Source organism: Sprattus sprattus, assembly GCF_963457725.1.
Source record: "Sprattus sprattus genome assembly, chromosome: 21".
Classification (NCBI taxonomy): Eukaryota; Metazoa; Chordata; class Actinopteri; order Clupeiformes; family Clupeidae; genus Sprattus; species Sprattus sprattus.
In genome coordinates, this window is record NC_137919.1 from 5,039,894 (window position 1) to 5,059,893 (window position 20,000).

The 20,000-nt window shown below is 44.7% G+C and overlaps 1 protein-coding gene across 1 annotated transcript in view; it reads left to right on the forward strand.

Moving 5' to 3' along the window:
- Positions 1-20,000, forward strand: part of LOC308382368 (phospholipid-transporting ATPase ABCA1) — a gene marked incomplete at both ends in the record, with an annotated part of 237,019 nt that overhangs the window by 126,726 nt on the left and 90,293 nt on the right. The window contains 3 exons of the mRNA XM_080860090.1: positions 1-162; positions 15,172-15,266; positions 16,049-16,154. The exon at positions 1-162 is cut by the window's left edge and continues 31 nt beyond it. Of these exons, the coding sequence (XP_080716216.1) occupies positions 1-162; positions 15,172-15,266; positions 16,049-16,154 (363 nt within the window). The remainder of the gene's footprint in view (positions 163-15,171; positions 15,267-16,048; positions 16,155-20,000) is intronic.

Here is a 20,000-nt window from a genome sequence, read left to right on the forward strand (position 1 = left end):
GACTGGTTTACTCCGCCGGTGGACCCCGCCTTCAGTGACATCTTCGCCAACGGGAACTGGTCGATGGCCAACCCCTCCCCCGACTGTGAATGCAGCACCCCACAGCGGAGCATCATGCTGCCCGACTGCCCCCCAGGGGCTGGAGGACTGCCTCCACCCCAGGTACGAGCGAATTTGGATCCCAAAACTTGTTTTTCCGAGCAGTCGGAGTCGCAGTCTTACAACATGGCAGCCAGCTCCTTACCACCATATGTCTATTTTCCACTGTCTTGACGTCCGTCTAACCGACTGTGGATTTGGGTTACCGTGTTTGTGGTATGTACTGTAAGGTTCACCCAGGGTTGAAGGGGGGGATTTATGCTTGAAGTTGTGCTGATCTGGCAACCCAAGGTCAAGTGACTCTCCTGCTAAGTATCCTAATGCCAGAGTGTGACAATCTATTTTCCAAGTGCCCAGGCAGTACAGTCAAAGGTCAACATTTGAAATGTCCGATTTCTTGGTGCATTGATCTGGCCACACCAGCAAAGATTGACTTCCTGAGCCTTAATCCTGAAAAATGGCAACCCTGTTACTGCAAGTACAGACACACACACACACACACACACACACACACACACACACACACACACACACACACACACACACACACACACATACACACACACCTACATACACACGCATTGTGGCAATATTATAAGATTAGTAACTTATCAAAACCTATGCTCAACGTATCTAAAACATGAAAACCCTTTTAGCATTGAAACTTTTAATCATGAAATATGACCCCTTCACATTCTAGAATGCATGCTGTACATTACGGAAGGTCAATCAGAGTGTAGGGTTCCAGAATTGGATTTCTATTCGTATTGGATACCTCAGCAGTACTTCACTATATAGACCTGCACCTGGTTGACATTGCTACTGTGGCTTTACGGCGGACCAGTGGAGTGCATCACACACTTCTTTTTCAAAAATGGGCCATTTTTGACCTTTGACCTCCCACACTATCCTTTAAGCCGCAGCAGGCTGTTGCTAAAAGGCTGAGTTAGCATTTTTTTTTCCCAGGCAGGCGCTACGCTGGGGCTACGCTAACGCTAACGCTCCACCAGACGCAGTTCTTCTCCTAACTCCCCCTCCCTCCCCGGTACCCCCATCAGCATAGAAATCAATGGTAATGCTTCATGCGCCATTACAGGCGCAGCGTACACGAGCGAGATGGAGGAGGTGAATGTTTGGCAACCGACCCCTGCGGTCTTAATCCGCTCCAATCAATGGACCGAGAACCCTATCCATCCCGAATGTGTGTGTGTGTGTGTGTGTGTGTGTGTGTGTGTGTGTGTGTGTGTGTGTGTGTGTGTGTGTGTGTGTGTGTGTGTGTGTGTGTGTGTGTGTGTGTGTGTGTGTGTGTGTGTGTGTGTGTGTGTGTGTGTGAGTTTGTTTGTGCCTGTGTGTGTGTGTGTCTGTGTTTGTGTGTGTGTCTGGGTGTGTGTGTGTGTGTGTGCCTATCTATAGCCCCCCACACACACACCCCACACCACCCCATCCAAAGCCTGCTCCATTACCACCAGAGAGAGGGACAGAGGAGAGGAGGAAGAGAGGACCAGGCTTGAGGGTGGGGTGATGGGTACCAAATTAGGAGGCTGAGTGGGTCTTTTGGCTCATCCCTAAATGGATTGCCTCTCATTCGTAAGCAGTGGGGGGGGTGGGGGGCCATGGCAATTGAGCCGGGATGGGATGGGAGATGTATGTGGCTCTGTATTGCTGTCCGCCATTACGCAGGATGACTTGAGATGGTCTTTCATGCGACTCGACAGGGGAAATGAAATGGCCTACATTTGCCTCCGTGATGAGAGAGGCAGGAGCGGGGAGAGTATTCCTCTGGGCCCCGGAGGCGCAGTGGGAGATCCAAACGCATGTCCATGTTTTGGTTTATAAGAGGGGCTTTTTGAAGTACAAAACATTGATGAGTGTGAGTTTTTGTGTGTGTGTGTGTGTGTGTGTGTGTGTGTGTGTGTGTGTGTGTGTGTGTGTGTGTGTGTCTCTCTGTGTTTGTGCATGTGTGCTGGTATGTGTATGTGTGTGTGTGTATGTGTGAAATGTGTGTAAAATGTGTGAGTGTGTCTCTCTCTCTCCCATTCTCTCTCTCTCTCTCTCTCTCTCTCTCTCTCTCTCTCTCACACTCACACACATACTTTCTCACACACGCACACACACACACACACACACACACACACACACACACACACAACTAAAGTGAATGTTGTCAGAACTAAGCAGGAAGGGCTGTTTTTTGACTACCACTTCCCAACAACACTCCTCAAACCAACTGATTTGGGAAGCTCAGTTTACAAAGTGATTCATTATTTGTTTCTGGGTCTCATCTAGCTTGGCAGGATAGAAAATCAGTGGCACTTTGTAGAACTGAATTAATGTGAACATCAGAGTTTGAGACAAACATCGGGACTTTATCTTTCACCCTTTGTTATCACCACACAGTATATTCAGTCACTTTCACACCCGATTGTTTATAAAGCTTTTTTTTTTCTTTACTGTATCAGTCATCTTATAATTAATGTTATATCACTGTTGTCATTTTTCTTTACATGATTATTTTCTTCACCTGTCACTAATTTTACCTGCACTGCACCTGATGTAAGTGTAAGTGGATCAACATGTTTCATCATCATCATCATCATCATCATCATCATCATTATTATTATCTCCTTCTTCTTTAACCCCTCTCTTCCTCTCTCTCACCACCCTCTCTCTCTCTCTCTCTCTCTCTCTCTCTCTCCCCTCTATCTCTTTCTCTCTTTCTCTCTCTCTCTCTCTCTCTCTCTGTTCCCTCCATTGTTCTGTGACATCCCTGTAGAAACTGTCTCATCACACCATTCAGGAAAGATGACAGATGGTGGTGCAGGCATGCCTTTATGGGTCTGTGACAGATGGGTATAGTGGGTGTGTGTGTGTGTGTGTGTGTGTGTGCGTGTGTGTGTGTGTATGTGTGTGTGTGTGTGTCTCTGTGTGTGTGTGTGTGTGTGTGTGTTGCGCATGTGTGCGTGTGTGTGTCTGTGTGTGTGTGTGTGTGTGTGTGTGTGTGTGTGTGTTGTGTGTGTCACAGATTCACAGTCGAGGGGTAGTTATTGCATACATGTCCAAAGATGTCGCATCGAATCAAGTTCCGACAAGACATAGAATTTGACAAGAGCTCACAATTACTGGAGGTTGTTTGTGTGATATGTATTGTCTTTCTTTGTTCTATACCAGTTCCCGTCCATCCACTGGAACATTACACATAGATCTCAGAGACAGTTAAATGCGTTGCAAAAGAGCCTGAGTTTTTTTTTTCAGTATTAGACTATAGTTGCCTTCAAATGTAGGCATGCGTCAGCTCATCACACCGTAATGTCTTAATGTGACTTGGTGCGTTGCTGTGAAAGTTGTTCCAAAGTTTTGGTGGAAAGGTGTTTTATTTGTGCCAGCAGTGGGACACCACTAAAGAGAAACTTGGATCAGGGTGTGGCGTGATCTCGGTTTCACCTTTTGACGAGACAGCTGCTCCGCAATGAGTGAAGGGGCGTGATGAACACGAACAGCATGAAATCTAAAGACTTTCTTAGACTCCTGTGATGGAGGTGACACTTTGCTTTTTTTTTTTAAGGCTCCAAGCTTCCACCAAGCTCCTGCTTCCTCAAGGTGTAACATCTTTTGCATACATTAGCATTGCCGTAGCAATCTCACTTGAAAGAACCTGTGACTCCCCCCTCCCCACTTCTACTCTTCTAGTGAAGAGTTTGGGTTTTTGCTTTTAAAAAAAAGGAGAGTCATATATGCAAGTGCAGATATACTGACCCAGTTCACAAATACATACTGAAGTTGGGCTGACAAATCAAGGGTGGTTCGCTCCAACTCCAAAAGTGAAGCACAGAGTTTAAACCGTGTCTGTCATCAAATCAAGATACCTTTCTGAAATGCTACAGCACTCAGGAAAGTAGTGTAATCTGAGGATTTCAGAAAACTCCCAAACACAGGATTCATCTTACTTAACAAGCAGTTACCATAGTCATTAGTTTAGCAGTTACCATAGCCATGAGTGTAGCAGTTACCATAGCCATTAGTGTAGCAGTTACCATAGAAGTAAGCGTAGCAGTTACCATAGCAGTTAACGTTGCAGTTACCGTAGCAGTTACCATAGCAGTTAACGTAGTAGTTAGCATAGCAGTTAGCGTAGCAGTTAGCGTAGCAGTTAGCGTATCATCTTTCATTTAGATTTTTCCTTTTTTTGGAAACTTATTGGTTTTGTAATGTAGAGGAAAAGGCAAGAGACTTAAAGTGACAGTGTTATAACCAGATATTCCTGACCAATCCTTGTTAGTTAATGTGGCTGCATCCAAACGCATGGAACATACTTATGTTTAATCTTTGAATTCTGGGCCTATATTCCAGAACATCGGTGATTCTGATCTGAATCTCTTATTTCATGTTTAAGTGTGTGTGTGTGTGTGTGTGTGAGAGTGTGTGTGTGTGTATGTGTGTGGTTTTATATATTGTTTATTCTTGACACACTAGCCCTTGTGAGGACCTGTACATTGGTGTGAATATGAAATGGGATTCTGTGAATATATATGCAGGATGTGCGTTTTTATTTGTGAACGTGTGGTTGGGGGACAGGGTCACGGGTTTCCATGCCTGTACAGCACCTCCTACACACACACACATACATTAAAGTGTGTGTGTGTGTGTGTGTGTGTGTGTGTGTGTGTGTGTGTGTGTGTGTGTGTGTGTGTGTGTGTGTGTGAGTGTGTTTGTGTGTGAGTGTGTGAGTGTGTGAGTGTGTTTGTGTGTGTGTGTGTGTGTTTGTGTGTGTGTGTGTGTGTGTGTCTCTCTCGTTGCTGCTGTGTATGTGTCTGCGTCCACACTTGAGAGGTGAGAGGTGACCCCTTAATGACATCCATCAACACGCACCCACGCCGTCCTCATCTTGGCCACGATGACCTGCTCTCACTGTAGCCCTTCTCCTGACCTCCTCCTTGACCCTCTCCACATCATCTCTCTCTTCCTCCATCTCTCTCTCTCTCTTCATCCCTCTCTCCATAGCCTCTGTCTCTCTGCTCCATACCCTCTCTCTGTCTTTTCATAGCCTCTACCTCTCTTTCCCTCCAAAAACATTCTCTCTCTGTCTCTCTTTCTCTTGCTTCAACCCCCACCCTTCTCTGTCTCTCTTTCTCTCTCTCACACACTTCAATCCCCACCCCCACCCTTCTCCCTCGCTCTGTCTCTCTCTCTGTCTCTCTCTCTCTCTTTCTCTCTTTCTCTCTCACACTCTTCAATCCCCACCCCCACCCTTCTCTCTCTCTCTGTCTCTCTCTCTCTTTCTCTCTCTCTCTCTCTCTCTCTCTCTCTCTCTCTCTCTCTCTTCTCTCTCTCTCTCTGGCAGGTGGACGCCAGTCAAGCTGCTCCTAGCACTGTGCTCCACCTAGTGACAGGCAGACACAGGGACACAGACAGGCAGGAGGAGAGAAGTCCAGATTGAAGAAGAGAGAGAGAGAGTGATAAAGGGTAGAAGAGAGAGAAGGAGTTGCCTTTCATGTTGATATATATATATTTGATATAATCTTGCTTTCTTGCCCTTCGTTGCCTTTTTATGTATTACTATTCTTTCTGCTCACCTTTGTGTCATCTGACGCATTACTCTCTCTCTCTTGCTCTCTCTCTCTCTTACTCTCTCTCTCTCTCGCTTGCTCTCTCTCTCTCTTGCTCTCTCTCTCTCTCTCTCTCTCTTACTCTCTCTCTCTCTCTCTCTCTCTTACTCTCTCTCTCTCTCTCGCTTGCTCTCTGGCTTCCCCTTTCACTCCCTTTCCTTTTTTCTCACCCTCTGATTCTCTTTTACATTGGAAGTCATGCTCTCTCTCCTGTCTCTCTCTCTCTCCCTTTTTCTCTCTCTATCTACTGTCTCTCTCTCTCTCTCTCGCTCTTTCTTTCATCACTCTCTCTCTCCTATCTCTCCCTCTCTCTTCCCTATCTCTCATTCTCTCTCTCTCACTCTCCCTCCCTCTATCTTACGCTCTTTCTCTCTCTCTCTGTCTCGTCAAGTCTGTCAAGTCTCTTTCTTTCTCACTCTTCTTCTCTTTCACTCTCTCAGGTCTTGGTAGTTCAGCCGCGTCTCCTCGCGACACGGACACGATGACAGAACATCTTGCTGAGACTGCAAAGCTACTCAGCTCCCTTCTCCTTCGCTCTCCTCTCCTCTATGCATCCTCCCGTCTCTCGTGTCGTCTTTCCCCCTCCTCCCCCTTTCTCTTCTGCCTCTTCAGGTGGCGTGACTATCTCCGTGGTGCCTGGAGGTAGTTTGCGTGCGTGCAGAACAGAAAGGAAGACTTGCAGCGAGAGAGTCTCCAGTACTCCTCAGAAATAGACATCACACATGCTTGAGTCAGCATCTGCATGTGATTATTAGGTCATACATATTTGTGTTGTGCCAACACATTTGTGAGCGACGTGAAAAAAAATTGAGTGGCTGGCATATTTTTTCAGGTCAATCTTTAAAAAAAAAAAAAAAACATTTTCTAGGTCAGCTGGACTGTACCATCACTGATATAGACAGCTTCTAGGATATATACAGAATTAGCAAACGTTCATACTAACAATTTGAGCCTATATCATATAGAAGCACTCCGTATTTAACGTGGATTTTTACCAAAATGATCACCCGATTTACATGATTCTGTACCAGAGTGAAACTCTCACATACTTCTGCTCCATGGGGGGAAAGGGAGAGTTGGAGCCTCAGACAAAGAGAGTCAAACTCTGAGCGCTCTTCCAAGTCTCCTCTGCCCTATTGTATGTCACGACACATCTTGACAAGTCATGTCACCTCACCCTAGAAATGTTTGTGTTGTTGTTGTCGTTATTTTTGTGTATTTTTTGTTTGTCTGTTTGTTTTATTTTCTCTTTCTAGTGCAGTACTGGCTCAGAAGGTGAGCCCCCCCCGACACTCACACTCAGGGCCCTATCTTGCACCCAGCGCAATTGACATTGTCACCGACGCATGTATAATTCCTATCTTGCACCCGGCGCACAGCGCGATTTTCCCTCCAGAGGCGCGCTTCGAAATGAACTTGCGTCGACATGGGCGGGGGCGGAACAGAGAAGGCGTTTCTCTGGCGCAAGTGGTATTTTGCAGTTTCAAAACAACGCCGTGCGCCGTGCGCCATTGACCAAAAAAAAGCTGGTCTAATGTGAGGCGCAATGTCTAAAGTCTGTAACGCGTATTCAGAACGCTATTTTAAGGGCGCATGTGCTTGCCCGCACAGTATAGGACCTATAGGCTACACTTTACTTCTGTCGTCTTCACGAGAGATTTACACCAATTGTTTGGCAAGCCATATATAATTACAAGGAAAATAAAGTATTTACCACATGAGGAAATCATTGTGATATCCGTATCCAAGACATTTTAAAACTAGACATACATCTAGCGTACACAATTTACCCAAATGATTCAGGTTAATTGAAGCTGCGTGACATTTGATTTATTGTATGGCTTTGTTGCATTTATTTAATGCCAGTATTATTATAAATCTTGTAAACTCATCTTTGTGTATGTGGACTTTATTTATGTACCTTGGGTTTGGTCAGCTGGTGCACTGGCTTGGGTGCCGATTTCCATGCCCCCAAATCCCTGCAGGCTCTCAGGCGTGAGGGTAGACGTGGCGATGTCCTCTGCTGCCGTCAGATCCTGGGTCGAGGCAGATCCACCTCCCGTGAAGGCACGAGAACGTGTGTTACCTTCCAGCTTGGATGTCCCACGTCTCCGGACGTCATTATAGCGTTTTCGGCAACGTTTTCGGGTGCCCCGTTGCAGAAACAATCACGGCAATATCTTGACATGCTTGCTTGACTTTGCTTACTTTTGGAGGGTTTCTCGCATCCCCATATATATCTATCTCCCGGCTTTTTACAAAGCCATACAATAAATCAAATGTCACGCAGCTTCAATTAACCTGAATCATTTGGGTCAATGTGTAGGCTACGCTAGATGTATGCCTATTTTTAAAATATCTTGGATATGGATATCACAATGATTTCCTCAAGTGGTAAATACTTTATTTTCCTTGTAATTATATATGGCTTGCCAAAAAATTGGTGTAAATCTCACGTCGGTCTCCTCGGCTGTGAACTTTTCCGGTCTTCCACCAGGTAATTCCGTCATCAAAATAACAAGCCGCTATGGACTATGCGCTCCTCGCTCTTAAAGGGAATGTGAAATGACGCTCGGATTGGTTTATTGCATATTACGCCCAAACCACACCTATGGCTGAGTAACCTCCTTTGGACCAACCCTTTTGACACTTGCGCTGGACGCAAGTGTGTTTTTTCCGCCGTTAAAATAGCAACTGCGCCATAGAGCCGCCCACACAGCTACTTGCGCTTGGCGCCGTCCTACTTGCGTTTCTGATCGGCAAGATAGGGCCCTCACACTCACACACACACACACACACACACACACACACACACACACACACACACACACACACACACACACACACACACCTGAACACCCCATCTCAGGCATCATGACAAAGTGCCCTTGAGCAGGAGGCCATTTCTATAGTGACAGTGCCTTGCCCTTTCTGGGCTCAGCTGGGCTCAGACATCTAATCCAGTGTTTCTGACACACGCTCTTCAGCTGAATACATTGGCATTGTCTCGCTGACAGAAATTGTGACTGATAGCCTGTTTGGGTGGTAAAGGCTGGTCATTTCTCCGAGAGCCTGCTGTTCTGAAAACTCATCACTTTAGAAATTTTGGATGGAATCATGTACTTACCGGCTTTCTCCGTCTTTGACCTGTGTTTATTTACCGATATATAAAGATGTGCATGCAGAGGGCACTGTGCAGGGACTGATTTGTGTGTGTGTGTGCCTGCCTGTGTGTGTGTGTGTATGTGTGTGTGTGTGTGTGTGTGTGTGTGTGTGTGTGTGTGTAGAGATGGTGTCTCTTTCTCCTCCATATGTGCCTGCATGCTATTTATCAACACACTATTTATCAACCACTATCAAGGTATGAAGTGGAGATCGCAAGGGTGTGGGTGGGCGGCACACACACACACTCACACACACACACTCACATACACACGCACACGCACACGCACACGCACACGCACACGCACACGCACACACACACACACACACACACACGCATTGTATCAGTTCAGTCAAGGCCACCCAGCACATCTGTGCCTCAATGGCTTTGACCTGGTAGAATGATGCAGGGGGGTGGTCAGTGCTGAATAAACCATAACACAGTGCTGAGACGCAATCTCACCCAGATGCACACATGCAGGCAGAGTTTAGTTTGGGTATCCTTTCATCCTCCTGCTTTCCATCTCTGCGTACGTGTCCTTGACAGTCTTCTGAACTAGACGAGACTCAGAGGTTGTTAGAAAAAAAAATTGAGAGCGGAAGAAAAACAGCAAAAAGATGAAAACCGCAAAGGTTTTTTTTTTTTTTTTTTTTCTCCTAATGAAGGTTCTGTTTCCATGGTGACAGAACGCAAGTGTAATCCTATTATAAAACCGGAGTGTATTGACTCGATTAATTATCCGGTGGTATATTTAACCTTCGCCATTGAATAGTTATTTGTTTTCTGAAACGGTGGTGATGATGACTGTACTGTGCCTCAGAGATTGAAAGGAACAGTCAATGGTAAACATGTTCCAGATCGTTCTATTTCACTATCATTTTGTAACTCAAAAGGGTGATGTTGTCTGTGTCAACAAAAAAAAGGAACAATTTCCAAATGCGGTCTTGTGTTCTTTCACACTGCAGTAGAGAAAATCAATTTTACAACTTCAAAAAGACTGAAGGTGTGTTTGGTGTAGTGTTCACAAGAGGAACAGTGTTGTAGACAACTCTTAATTTTTCAATAATCATATATGTAGGTTTTAGGTAACATCTGTGCACCACTGAAGAAAAAGGGTTTTAGGAAAGTGTGTGTCGACAGTGGATTTACCCAAAATATATATCATTTGTGCCAAAGAATAGTGTATATGCCACATTTTGATCAATGTTTTTAGATGGGGGGGTTTAAAAACTGCCTCAAAAGAGCCTATACCTAGTGACGGGTATGTACGTATGCATGAAGTGTGAAGAATGTGAGTGGATTTCTCTTTTGCGAAGCATGGTAAGAAACCCAAGATGCTCTTGTAGAATGCATTTCTGCCACAAGCCCAGCTTTTCTGCATAAATGATTCGACCAGCTGAACCCGAATCATTCCCACCCTCGCACTCTCACATGGGCCAGGTAAACTGTATTTCTTTTATGCAGAGTGCATTACACACACACTCATAAACACACACACACACACACACACACACACACACACACACACACACAGATCTCCACATATGTATTAAGCACACATCAGTACGTTCAGATTCCATCCAGGTGTGCACCGTTTAGCTCTGGAGTCAGAAATAGCAACCATCACGCTCACCAGTTTCCAGTTTACCAGTTTCCTTACACCTCAAAGCGTTAACGCCTTCTGATGCCAGGTTTGCTCAAAGAAGCTTTAAGCCACAAGAGACCACATCGTTTTTTTTAACCACAGGAGACCCCATCATTTTTTAACCAATTAGTCAGCCCACTCTTTTTGGTTCCTGGATTTAGGGGGGCGTTATCTGGCTTGGCATTTTACGCTCCACGAGGCGCGATTCATGTGTTATGGCCGGCCTGGACTCGGACTCAGTCGGATCAATGTTGTTCTAAAATGACCTGTCTGAAGCAATAATTTCACACAGGAGAGGCGCGTTGCAAAAACAAAATGGAAAAGGTTGTTTTGACATGGCGCGGGGGGCTGTAATGATTTTGCCTTCATTCCCCACCCCTCCTCACGCTCGGCCGACAGAAGTGAAATTACTCACAGACCACGGTCACAGGACGCTGCCACTAGAGAGAGCGAGAGAAAGAAACTTTAACTTCTATAAACATTTATTTTGAAAAAAAAAAATATGAAACAAACTGCTTTTTTTTGCCAAATAAAATCAACCTTCCTGAAGTCTTTAATGGTAACTATCCCCTCCTTTACTTTTCCCCTGAACCTAGAGTGACAGAGAGAAGGACAGAAAATTGGTAGGATGAAAAGATTTGAAGATGCTAGCACGAGGTTGAATCCTGGTGATGCTTTCTTTTAGGGGTCCATTACGGTCATCTTGTGTTCCAGTTAATCATGTGATTATCTTATGCTTGGGTTCTCTTTTTTGTCAAATCAGGACCGGAGTTGAGCAGCCACTTTTAGATTCGTGGTTCTCGACACACAAAGTGCTTGTAGGCCTACTATGTATAAATAAGTCCCTGTAAAACTGCTCATGTTGATAAATGTATATGTTAAAAACCTGCAGTGCACCTAGAGCAGTCCAGTCTCAAATCTCTGATACAGGAGGCTGCCAATGAGTGAGAGAGATGCAGGAGGTTGCGACGGTTGAGAGAGAGAGTGTGTGTTTCTCCTCTGGAGCTACAAGTTGTTAGTATGATGTGAAAGCCATAGAGATGCATGTTTACTATAAGGGTCCTTTAAGGTCATCTCATTCTGTTAATCTCACGTTGATGATCGGTATTTGAACAGCACCATATTGTTGTTCGCAGGACCGGTACACTTCTTCTACTCAGTATGCTGTCGGTCAAGTGTTTTCTTCTATAACATACACCGTACAGCTCAGGTTCTATACAACCTGTTCAAGTTAGATTGAAAACCTATAGTGCACTCAGTCCAGCAGCGATCACTCAAGCAGTCCATTCACAGCTTCATCTTGATCAGAGCTCCATAACAAAGACTGAGGCAAAGGCAGGCAGCTGTCGGTGCAGCATGTTACATAGCCGCTGTATACTGTACCCCCTAGAGGGAGTGTGAGTGTGTGAGTGTGAGTGTGAGTGTGTGTGTGTGTGTGTGTGTGTGTGTGTGTGTGTGTGTGTGTGTGTGTGTGTGTGTGTGTGTGTGTGTGTGTGTGTGTGTGTGTGTGTGTGTGTGTGTTGGTGTGTGTGTGTGTGTGTGTGTGTGTGTGTTGCTGTGTGTGTGTGTGTGTGTGTGTGTGTGTGTGGGTTTGTGTGAGTGTGTGTGAGTGAGTGTGTGTATACTTTATCTGTACCCCAAAGAGTGAGTGTGAGTGTGTTTGTGAGTGTGAGTGTACTCTACTTGTACCCCATAGAGTGAGTGAGTGTGTGTGAGTGTGAGTGTGAGAGTGTGTGTGAGAGTGTACTCTATCTGTACCCCAAAGTGTGAGTGTGAGTGTAAGTATACTCTATCTGTGCATAAAAGTGTGTGTAAGCTCCCAAGGCTGCTTCAGCACACACACACATGCACGCATGCACACAACATTTTTTTGACTCTCTCCTGAATACTTTTCAGCATAACACCTGAATCTGATCAAGTCGCTCGCAGTGGACAGTTCTTGTTCAAAACAAACACGGGACAATTAAACTAGTCTGTGTATGAATACACAAACAGACAGAATCTCTACAGTCTCCGTCAGCAGCTGAAACTACACCTCATTTTAATGCAGAAAATGTATAAGTGTATTGGAAGGTCTTTTGATTTTTGCTTCATATGGATTCTGTGAAGGGGCTCTGAAGGTGTTTTGACATGTGAAAATATCTCAAGGTTGATTGGGCAGAAGTCTTTCATAAATTAGTTTTTGTCTCGCCCGGATGCAAGGCATCTCCAAACGCTAATTGGAAGATTTAACAAAGTGGCTGAATTAAATATCATGGCAGGTCTAAGCCGTTAAACCGTGTATAAGTGGCAAATCCGGGGGTAGCGCGGTAGGTTGGTTAACCGTTATGTGAATGTGAAGCCAGATGTGCTTTTATCAGAATTTACTGTGCATCTTAAAAAAAAGAAAAGTAAGTAAGTAAAAAGTAAATAATATAAAACTCTTCATGCAGACTTTTGCATTGGGTAAACATAGTTTGAGTTAACTGTTAAGTGGGGTACTGTTTAGTGACTTGCTGGTTACATAGATCAGGTTAAGTTATGAGAATGCAATGCTAACTCAAACTAGGGAGGCTTACTTTTAGTGCATAATGCTATACACTTTGGTGAGTTGGCTTCCGGCACAGATAACAGTTATTTAAAAAAAAAAAAATCTGTAATAAAATCAGCTCAACTGTGCTCCCATGTGTTTAAAGGCACCAGCCGCCACTGCTATACATATGCAGCCCTCAGGGCAAACTGGACTGTATATCACCCAAGACCTAATTAGCACTCTTGTGCCTCGTTTACATTCTGTCATTGCATTATGGCGCAGTGATCACATAAAAGGCATCTGTGAGTGTGTGTGTGTGTGTGTGTGTGTGTGTGTGTGTGTGTGTGTGTGTGAGAGAGTGTGTGTGTGTGTGTGTGTGTGTGTGTGGGTGGGTGGTAGGGGTGGTGTGGGTGGGATCAAAAGGGGATTGTTTCTGATGTTAGTGAATGGAATTGGGACTACTCTCATTGCATGTGTGAATGCCTCTGCTGCTGTGTTGCCCTTGTTATATGACATACTCCCAGTGTTCCCAGTGTAGAATGTTTATGTCTGTAAATCCAGTTTAGTAGTTCTAATTTGGAGTGTTTGCTGAATGCTTGTGCCTGTATGTCTTTCCAATCACTTACACACTAACTGGGCCAATTAACTAAAATACCACAGAATAATGGATCCACAAAGACCTTTAGTTCTGTTCAAATAAATACATGGAAATCGTGTAAAGGGGTTGTTCTGTGCCATTAACGAGCACAATTACTCATTGCAGAAAAAGTTTTTTTTCGGTAGTGGTTTGATTTGATCTCACCAGTGTGTAAAGGCTATTATGTCGTGTGTGTGAAGTCTACAGGTAAGGTTTGGTGTAGATGTCACGTGACATGGTTTAGAGGGGAGGGTGGAGAGAGCTTGACATGGAAGTTTGACGTGCGTGTAGATGAGTGTGCATTTGTGTTTAAAGTTGCATAGCTTCAAGACATGTGTCTTGGAAAAATTGTAATAAGTGTCAAGAAAGCCAAAGACACCACTGACTCTGCGAAGATCACTGTAATATTACTCATTGAGAAATAATAATAATTCTCCAGTGGAAGAGTTGACAGGGATAATAATTATAATAATAATAATAATACTAATAATAGCAGTCTTTTCAGTACAGGAGTTGAGAGAGAAAGGGAAGCCAGTCCCTGCAGAACAAAGTTTAATAAGTTGGTCTTATTTCCTTACTCTTCGCAGAGAGAAGACAGGACAAATCCTGGCTCAACTGGGTATTAAGGGGGCTTTGTATGTGTGTGCGTCTGTGTGTCTGTAGGTGAGTGTGTGTATGTCTTCTCTGCATGTGTGTGTTTGTTTGTCTGTATTTGGTTATTTGGAGAGGGGTAAGCGAGACAGAGCCCTCATTAAGCTAGGCGGAGGATCATCTTAATCATCCTGATAATACTTCTTCCGAATGTACACAGGAAGGGGGATGTGTGTGTGGGTCTGTGTGTGTATGTATGTCTGAGTATGTCATTATGTGTTTGCATGCATGTGTGCGTCTGTGCCTGCTGTGTGTATGTGTGTGTGTACCTACTTAAAGAGTGTGGGTGTGTGTGTATGTGTCATTATGTGTTTTTGTGTGTTTCCTATGTGTGTATGTGGTTTTGCTGAGACCTACTTAAAGAGTGTGTGTGTGTGTGTGTGTGTGTGTGTGTCTACTTAAATAGTGTGTGTGTGTGTGTGTGTGTGTGTGTGTGTGTGTGTGTGTGTGTGTGTGTGTCATTATGTGTTTGTGTTTGTGTGTGTGTGTTGTTTCTCTGAGACCTGGCCGTCTGAAGTGCTGGCCCGCCACTGGTCTGCATCTCCTTAATTGCGTGTTTGAATTTGCCAATTGCTGCCGCACGCTATGCCTAATTGTGGGTCCTTGACACAGGGGCCAGCTGCAAGGGGGAGTTGTAAATGGTGATAGCCTAATTGACAATCATGCCTGGTTCAGAGGTCTTCTCCCCCATGTTCCTCTCCTCAGGCTCCAGTACGCTGCTTTGCCTGCTGATATCTAGTTGCTGCTGGAAAGTGTCTCGGCAAAAAAAAAAAAAAAAAAAAAAACGATTAGGTTTGGTTTTGACTCTCTTCACTCAAATATTTTATTTTACTAAACCAACTTTTTTTTTTTTTTTTACAGAGAACCCAGAACACGACGGATACTCTTCATGACCTGACTGGAAGAAACATGACTGATTATCTCTTGAAGACATACGAGAAATCGGGCAAAAATCGGTAAGTCTCTTCCCATGGTTCATGTCAGGCAGCTAAATAGGGAAAGGAAGCCATTTTGCTGGAGAGTTCAAGTCTCCGTAGAGTTAGTTTAAGTCTCCGTAGAGTTAGTTTAAGTCTCCGTAGAGTTAGTTTTGATGCCTTGATAACTACGAAACCGGTGCTCAGTGTTGACCTGTTGGCTTCTGTTGAACTGAGGAGGCCCAGATCATATCTGTCTCCATGACAACCTACACATGACAGCGTGTGTATCTGTGTGTCATACATGACAGCGTGAGTGTGTGTGTGTGTGTGTGTGTGTGAGTGTGTCGAATGGGAAGAGAAGCAGCACCTGCAACTCTTCTAACAGAGTAAAGAAGGAGGCTGATACTGTTTGAGACAAATATTTTTTAGTTTTTAAGATTTTCAGTGGTCATACTTTAGGCCCAAATGACTAACACCCCGTAGCTCTAAATGTGATCTTGATTCAGTTTTGACATTCAGTATATTGGTTCGGATGTATATGTAGTGCATAGTGTATGAAACATACTAGCCCATTGTCTTAGTGTGGACATTTTATCACACACATCATCAGTTAAATGAACGACCATTTAGTAGAATAGTATTAGGGGGACAAATACATACATATATTTCACTTTTACTCCCTTTTTTTATGAATTCAAATATGGACTTGTAATCTGTTCAAACTCACATTCCTTTTTACACCACACCTATCTCTCTCTCTCTCTCTCTCTCTCCATCCCTCCCTTTATTTTTCCTCCTATTTCTCCGTCTCTCCTTCAAAGGTATGGAGGGATCTCGGTCGGAGGAGTGAACTCACAAGTCAAACTGAACGAGTCGGAAATTGCCACCGTTTTCGAGGATTTGCAGAGCCTTTTCAATTCCTCGCAGGTATGGGATGGATATGCAAAAAGCCCACAGTGGAATAACCAGATGTCACAATGAGTCAAACATGCTGATTGAATGTCCAGGATGTGTGGAAGGAAGATTTGTGCGTGTATATGTGTGTGTGTGTGTGTGTGAGCGAGAGAAAGAGAGAGAGAAAGAGAAAGAGAGAGATTTAAGTGTGTTTTTCAAGTAAAGCATTTTCCAGCCAGACTGCCAGTACAGGTCATGGGATTTGTTTACACGGCATCATAAATAATGCATTCCTTTAAACGGAGGACAAATCCATCCTGAACTCGTCTCTCTGGCCAACTCCTCGCGTCATCTGCATTCCGGCTGCCATTTTGTTAAGCTGTTTTTTTTCCCTTCAATTTTCATGAGATGAAAGGGCATGTTTCAGCATATTTCCATATTCCATATCTTGGACTCTCAAAAGGCCGAAGAACCTTGAGACCTGTGTTCTTGTGTCCATGGAAACTAGCCACTGTTCCCCTGAAAGTGTTCTATCCATCTGCCCTGGGTTTTTCTCTTACTTTTCCCCCGCTTCCTTCCTCTCTTTCACTCTCTTTTTCTCTTTTTCTTACACGTTCGTCTTTCTCTCCTCCCAGCTGGCCGACACACACAAACCCACACACACACACACACACACACACACACACACACACACACACACACACACACAGACACACACACACACACACACACACACACACACACACACACACACACACACACTCGTTGGGTGAGGTACTGGGTGAAATACACTTGGTCATGAAATTTGAAGTCCACTGGGAAGAGGAGTGATTTCAAGAGTATGGTACCATCAGCAGATTATACCCTTCCTCCAGGCACTCATTTGGGCCTACGCCAGGCCTCTCTCTCTGTCTCTCTCTCTCTCTCTCTCTCTCTCTCTCATTCTCACTCTCACTCTCTCTGTCTCTCTGTCTCTCATTCTCACACTCTCTCTCTCTCTCTCTCACACACACTCTCTCTCTCTCTCTATCTCTCCCTTTCACAGTCTCTCTCTCTCTCTCTCTCTCTCTGTTTCTGCTTCTATCTCTCCTTTTCTCTTCCCCTTTCTCTCTTTCTCTGTCAGGTTCACTCTCTCTCTCTCTTTCTCTATGTCTCTTACTCTCTCTTTCTCTCTCTTTATTTAATTATCTCTGTTACTCATTGTCTCTGGCCCTCTGTCCCTGTGTATATATCCCTTTCTGTCTCTCTCTCTCGCTCTCTTTTTCTCGCTCTCTCTCTCTATCTCTCTCTCTCTCTCTCTCTCTCTCTATATATATACGTATATATATATAGTTTATATATATATATATATATATATATATATCTGTTTCTCTCTCCCCCTCTTTGTCTCCTGAGCTGGCCCTCTTCTCCAACTCTTATTCCCACCCTGTGCTCTCCACTCATCCTTTGGGGCACATCCACCCGCCCGACCATCCATCCCACGAGCCCCATCACACCACCACTCCAACCTGTCCCCCTTGCTCCATCCATCCCACGAGCCCCATCACACCACAACTCCAACCTGTCCCCTTTGCTCCAAACCTGCACTGATTGGCTACGAGGAGGCCAATCGCTACTCTGCCTGTCATCACATCAAAAAGAAAGAAAAGCTGTGTGCAAGCATCCATTTTTATTTGTATTTGTATTTATTTCTCTCTTTCTTTCTCTAATATTTTTTCATGTGCCAGACCAAACCCAGTGACTGCAAAGAACACTGAATGCCCTCCCAAACGAGAGCTTATTTTTGAGCATCCAGCGAAGCCAGCTCTGGCCAGGCTCTGGCCCAGCTACGGCCCTCAGCCGGCTCTAGATCTGGAACAACTACTTTCAGGGCACCTGCTTTCCCTGATTGCCCCTTAGTTTTGAGAGATGTAAATGCTGCTCTATCTAGAGCACATAAAGACTGGCATAAGCTGTGTCGTTACACGATTATTATCGTTATTTTTTTAATAATGCTCTAGGAAGCTCCCGTACGACCGTGAGTGCTAGATTAAGGAAGATTGAGCGATTGAGCGATTAACCCACTTACAATGCCTGGGAATTTTAACAGCACTCGTGGCAGGAAGTGAGTCCGTGAACATGGTCTTTAGTTGAGATGCTTGAAGTGTTACACGATGTGAGCAGCATGTATGCTCTGTTCTCTGTGTAAAGATCTGTGTAGACCATGGCTTGTGGTAAAAGGTAGCCTGGCTCCACCCGTACGGTTTTCGCTCGGACTATAGTCTGGAAACTCTCTTTGCAAGAAAGGTCGCTGGGCCAGTTTTTGCTTGGTGGAATGTCCAGTCCCCCTCACTCAGTTTACACTTTTGGTTTCACCGTTTTGACATTTTCAGGTATTTCTTTTTAGTTTTAAACTTATATTTATATCCAGGGCCCTAAAAATGACAACAAGTCCATGAAAAAAAAAATGTACAGACCACACCGAAACAGTTTTTTTCTTCAGGAATTCATCATTCTTGTTGAACTATTTCAATATTTTCACTGCAAAAATCATGTATTGCACCTTTAACTCGACAAATCTAAGGTCAGAATATCTCTTAGCTTTAAATGATTTAAACAAATTAAAAAACACGGTATGATTTCACACTTACAGAATGGAAAGAATGCCACATTAATCATCAGTGACAAGGATCCTGTACACGCAAAAATGAAAATCCCTCCTTGTCACAATATTTACTATTCATAGCACTTGTCTGCTGCAGGCAGTAATCCAAACCCTCATCAAGCTTCCAGGGAAGAATGGAAGCTCCCACCGCACCCCCCAAACCCTCTCCAATCCTCATTCATTCAGTTGCGTGGTTCACTTTACCAGCGAAAGAGAATGGGGCCAACACTCTAATTAACCTCTCGCTCCGAATGCACAATGGAGTGCTGGAAACCCGAGGAACAGGAAGACAAGAAAAGGAAAAAGAGAAAGAAATTGAAGTGTAACAAACACACTGTTCTGCCTGTTTCCCTTGTGTGTGTGTGTGTGTGTGTGTGTGTGTGTGTGTGTGAGTGTGAGTGTGTCTGTGTGTTTGTGTGTGTGTGTGTGTGTTTTCCCATTCATCATGGTACTGGGCAGGTGGACAATAGGATCGTTTTGCTGGACAAACACAAGCCGTGTTTGAAGACTTGCTCTAAGCTCTAAGCACCTCTTCTGGACGCTGCCGCATGGCGCATTGGTTAGTGGAGACGCAGGAGGGGGAGGGGGGGGGGGGGGGGGGGCTGAAACTACTGGCCTTGGAGGGAGAGATGGAGAGAGAGAGGGAGAGAGAGAGAAAGAGGGAGGGAGAGATGGAGAGAGAGAGAGAGGGAGAGGGGGGAGAGAGAGAGGGAGGGGGAGGGATGTTGAATACAGATATATAGAGAGAGGGAGGGATGTTAAATACAGAGAGAGGTAGGGGGAGAGAGAGAGAGAGAGGGAGAGCGAGAGAGAAAGGGGGGAGAGAGAGAGAGATGGTGGAGAGGGAGAGAGAGAGAGAGGGGGGAGCTGTAACCACTGGCCTTGGAGGGAGGGAGAGAGAGAGACGGGGAGAGAGGGAGGGGGAAGAGGTAGAGAGAGAGAGGGGAAGAGAGATAGAGGCAGGAATGGGAGTGATAGAGAGAAAGTAATGGGAGTGATAAAGAAAGAGTAAAGGAGTGAGGAAAAAAGCAATGGAAAAGAAAAGAGGAAGAGATTTATATCTGAGGGAGACACAAATAGTTTGGGAAATGGGGGGGGGTGGGGGGTGTAGGAAATGGACAAAGAAGAGAGATTAACAAAGTGAGATCTAAGAGAATGAGGAGGGAGATCAAGAGAGAGTCTAGGGGGGGAGGAAAGACAAAACTAAAGAAATGAAGACAGAGAGTAAAAGGGAG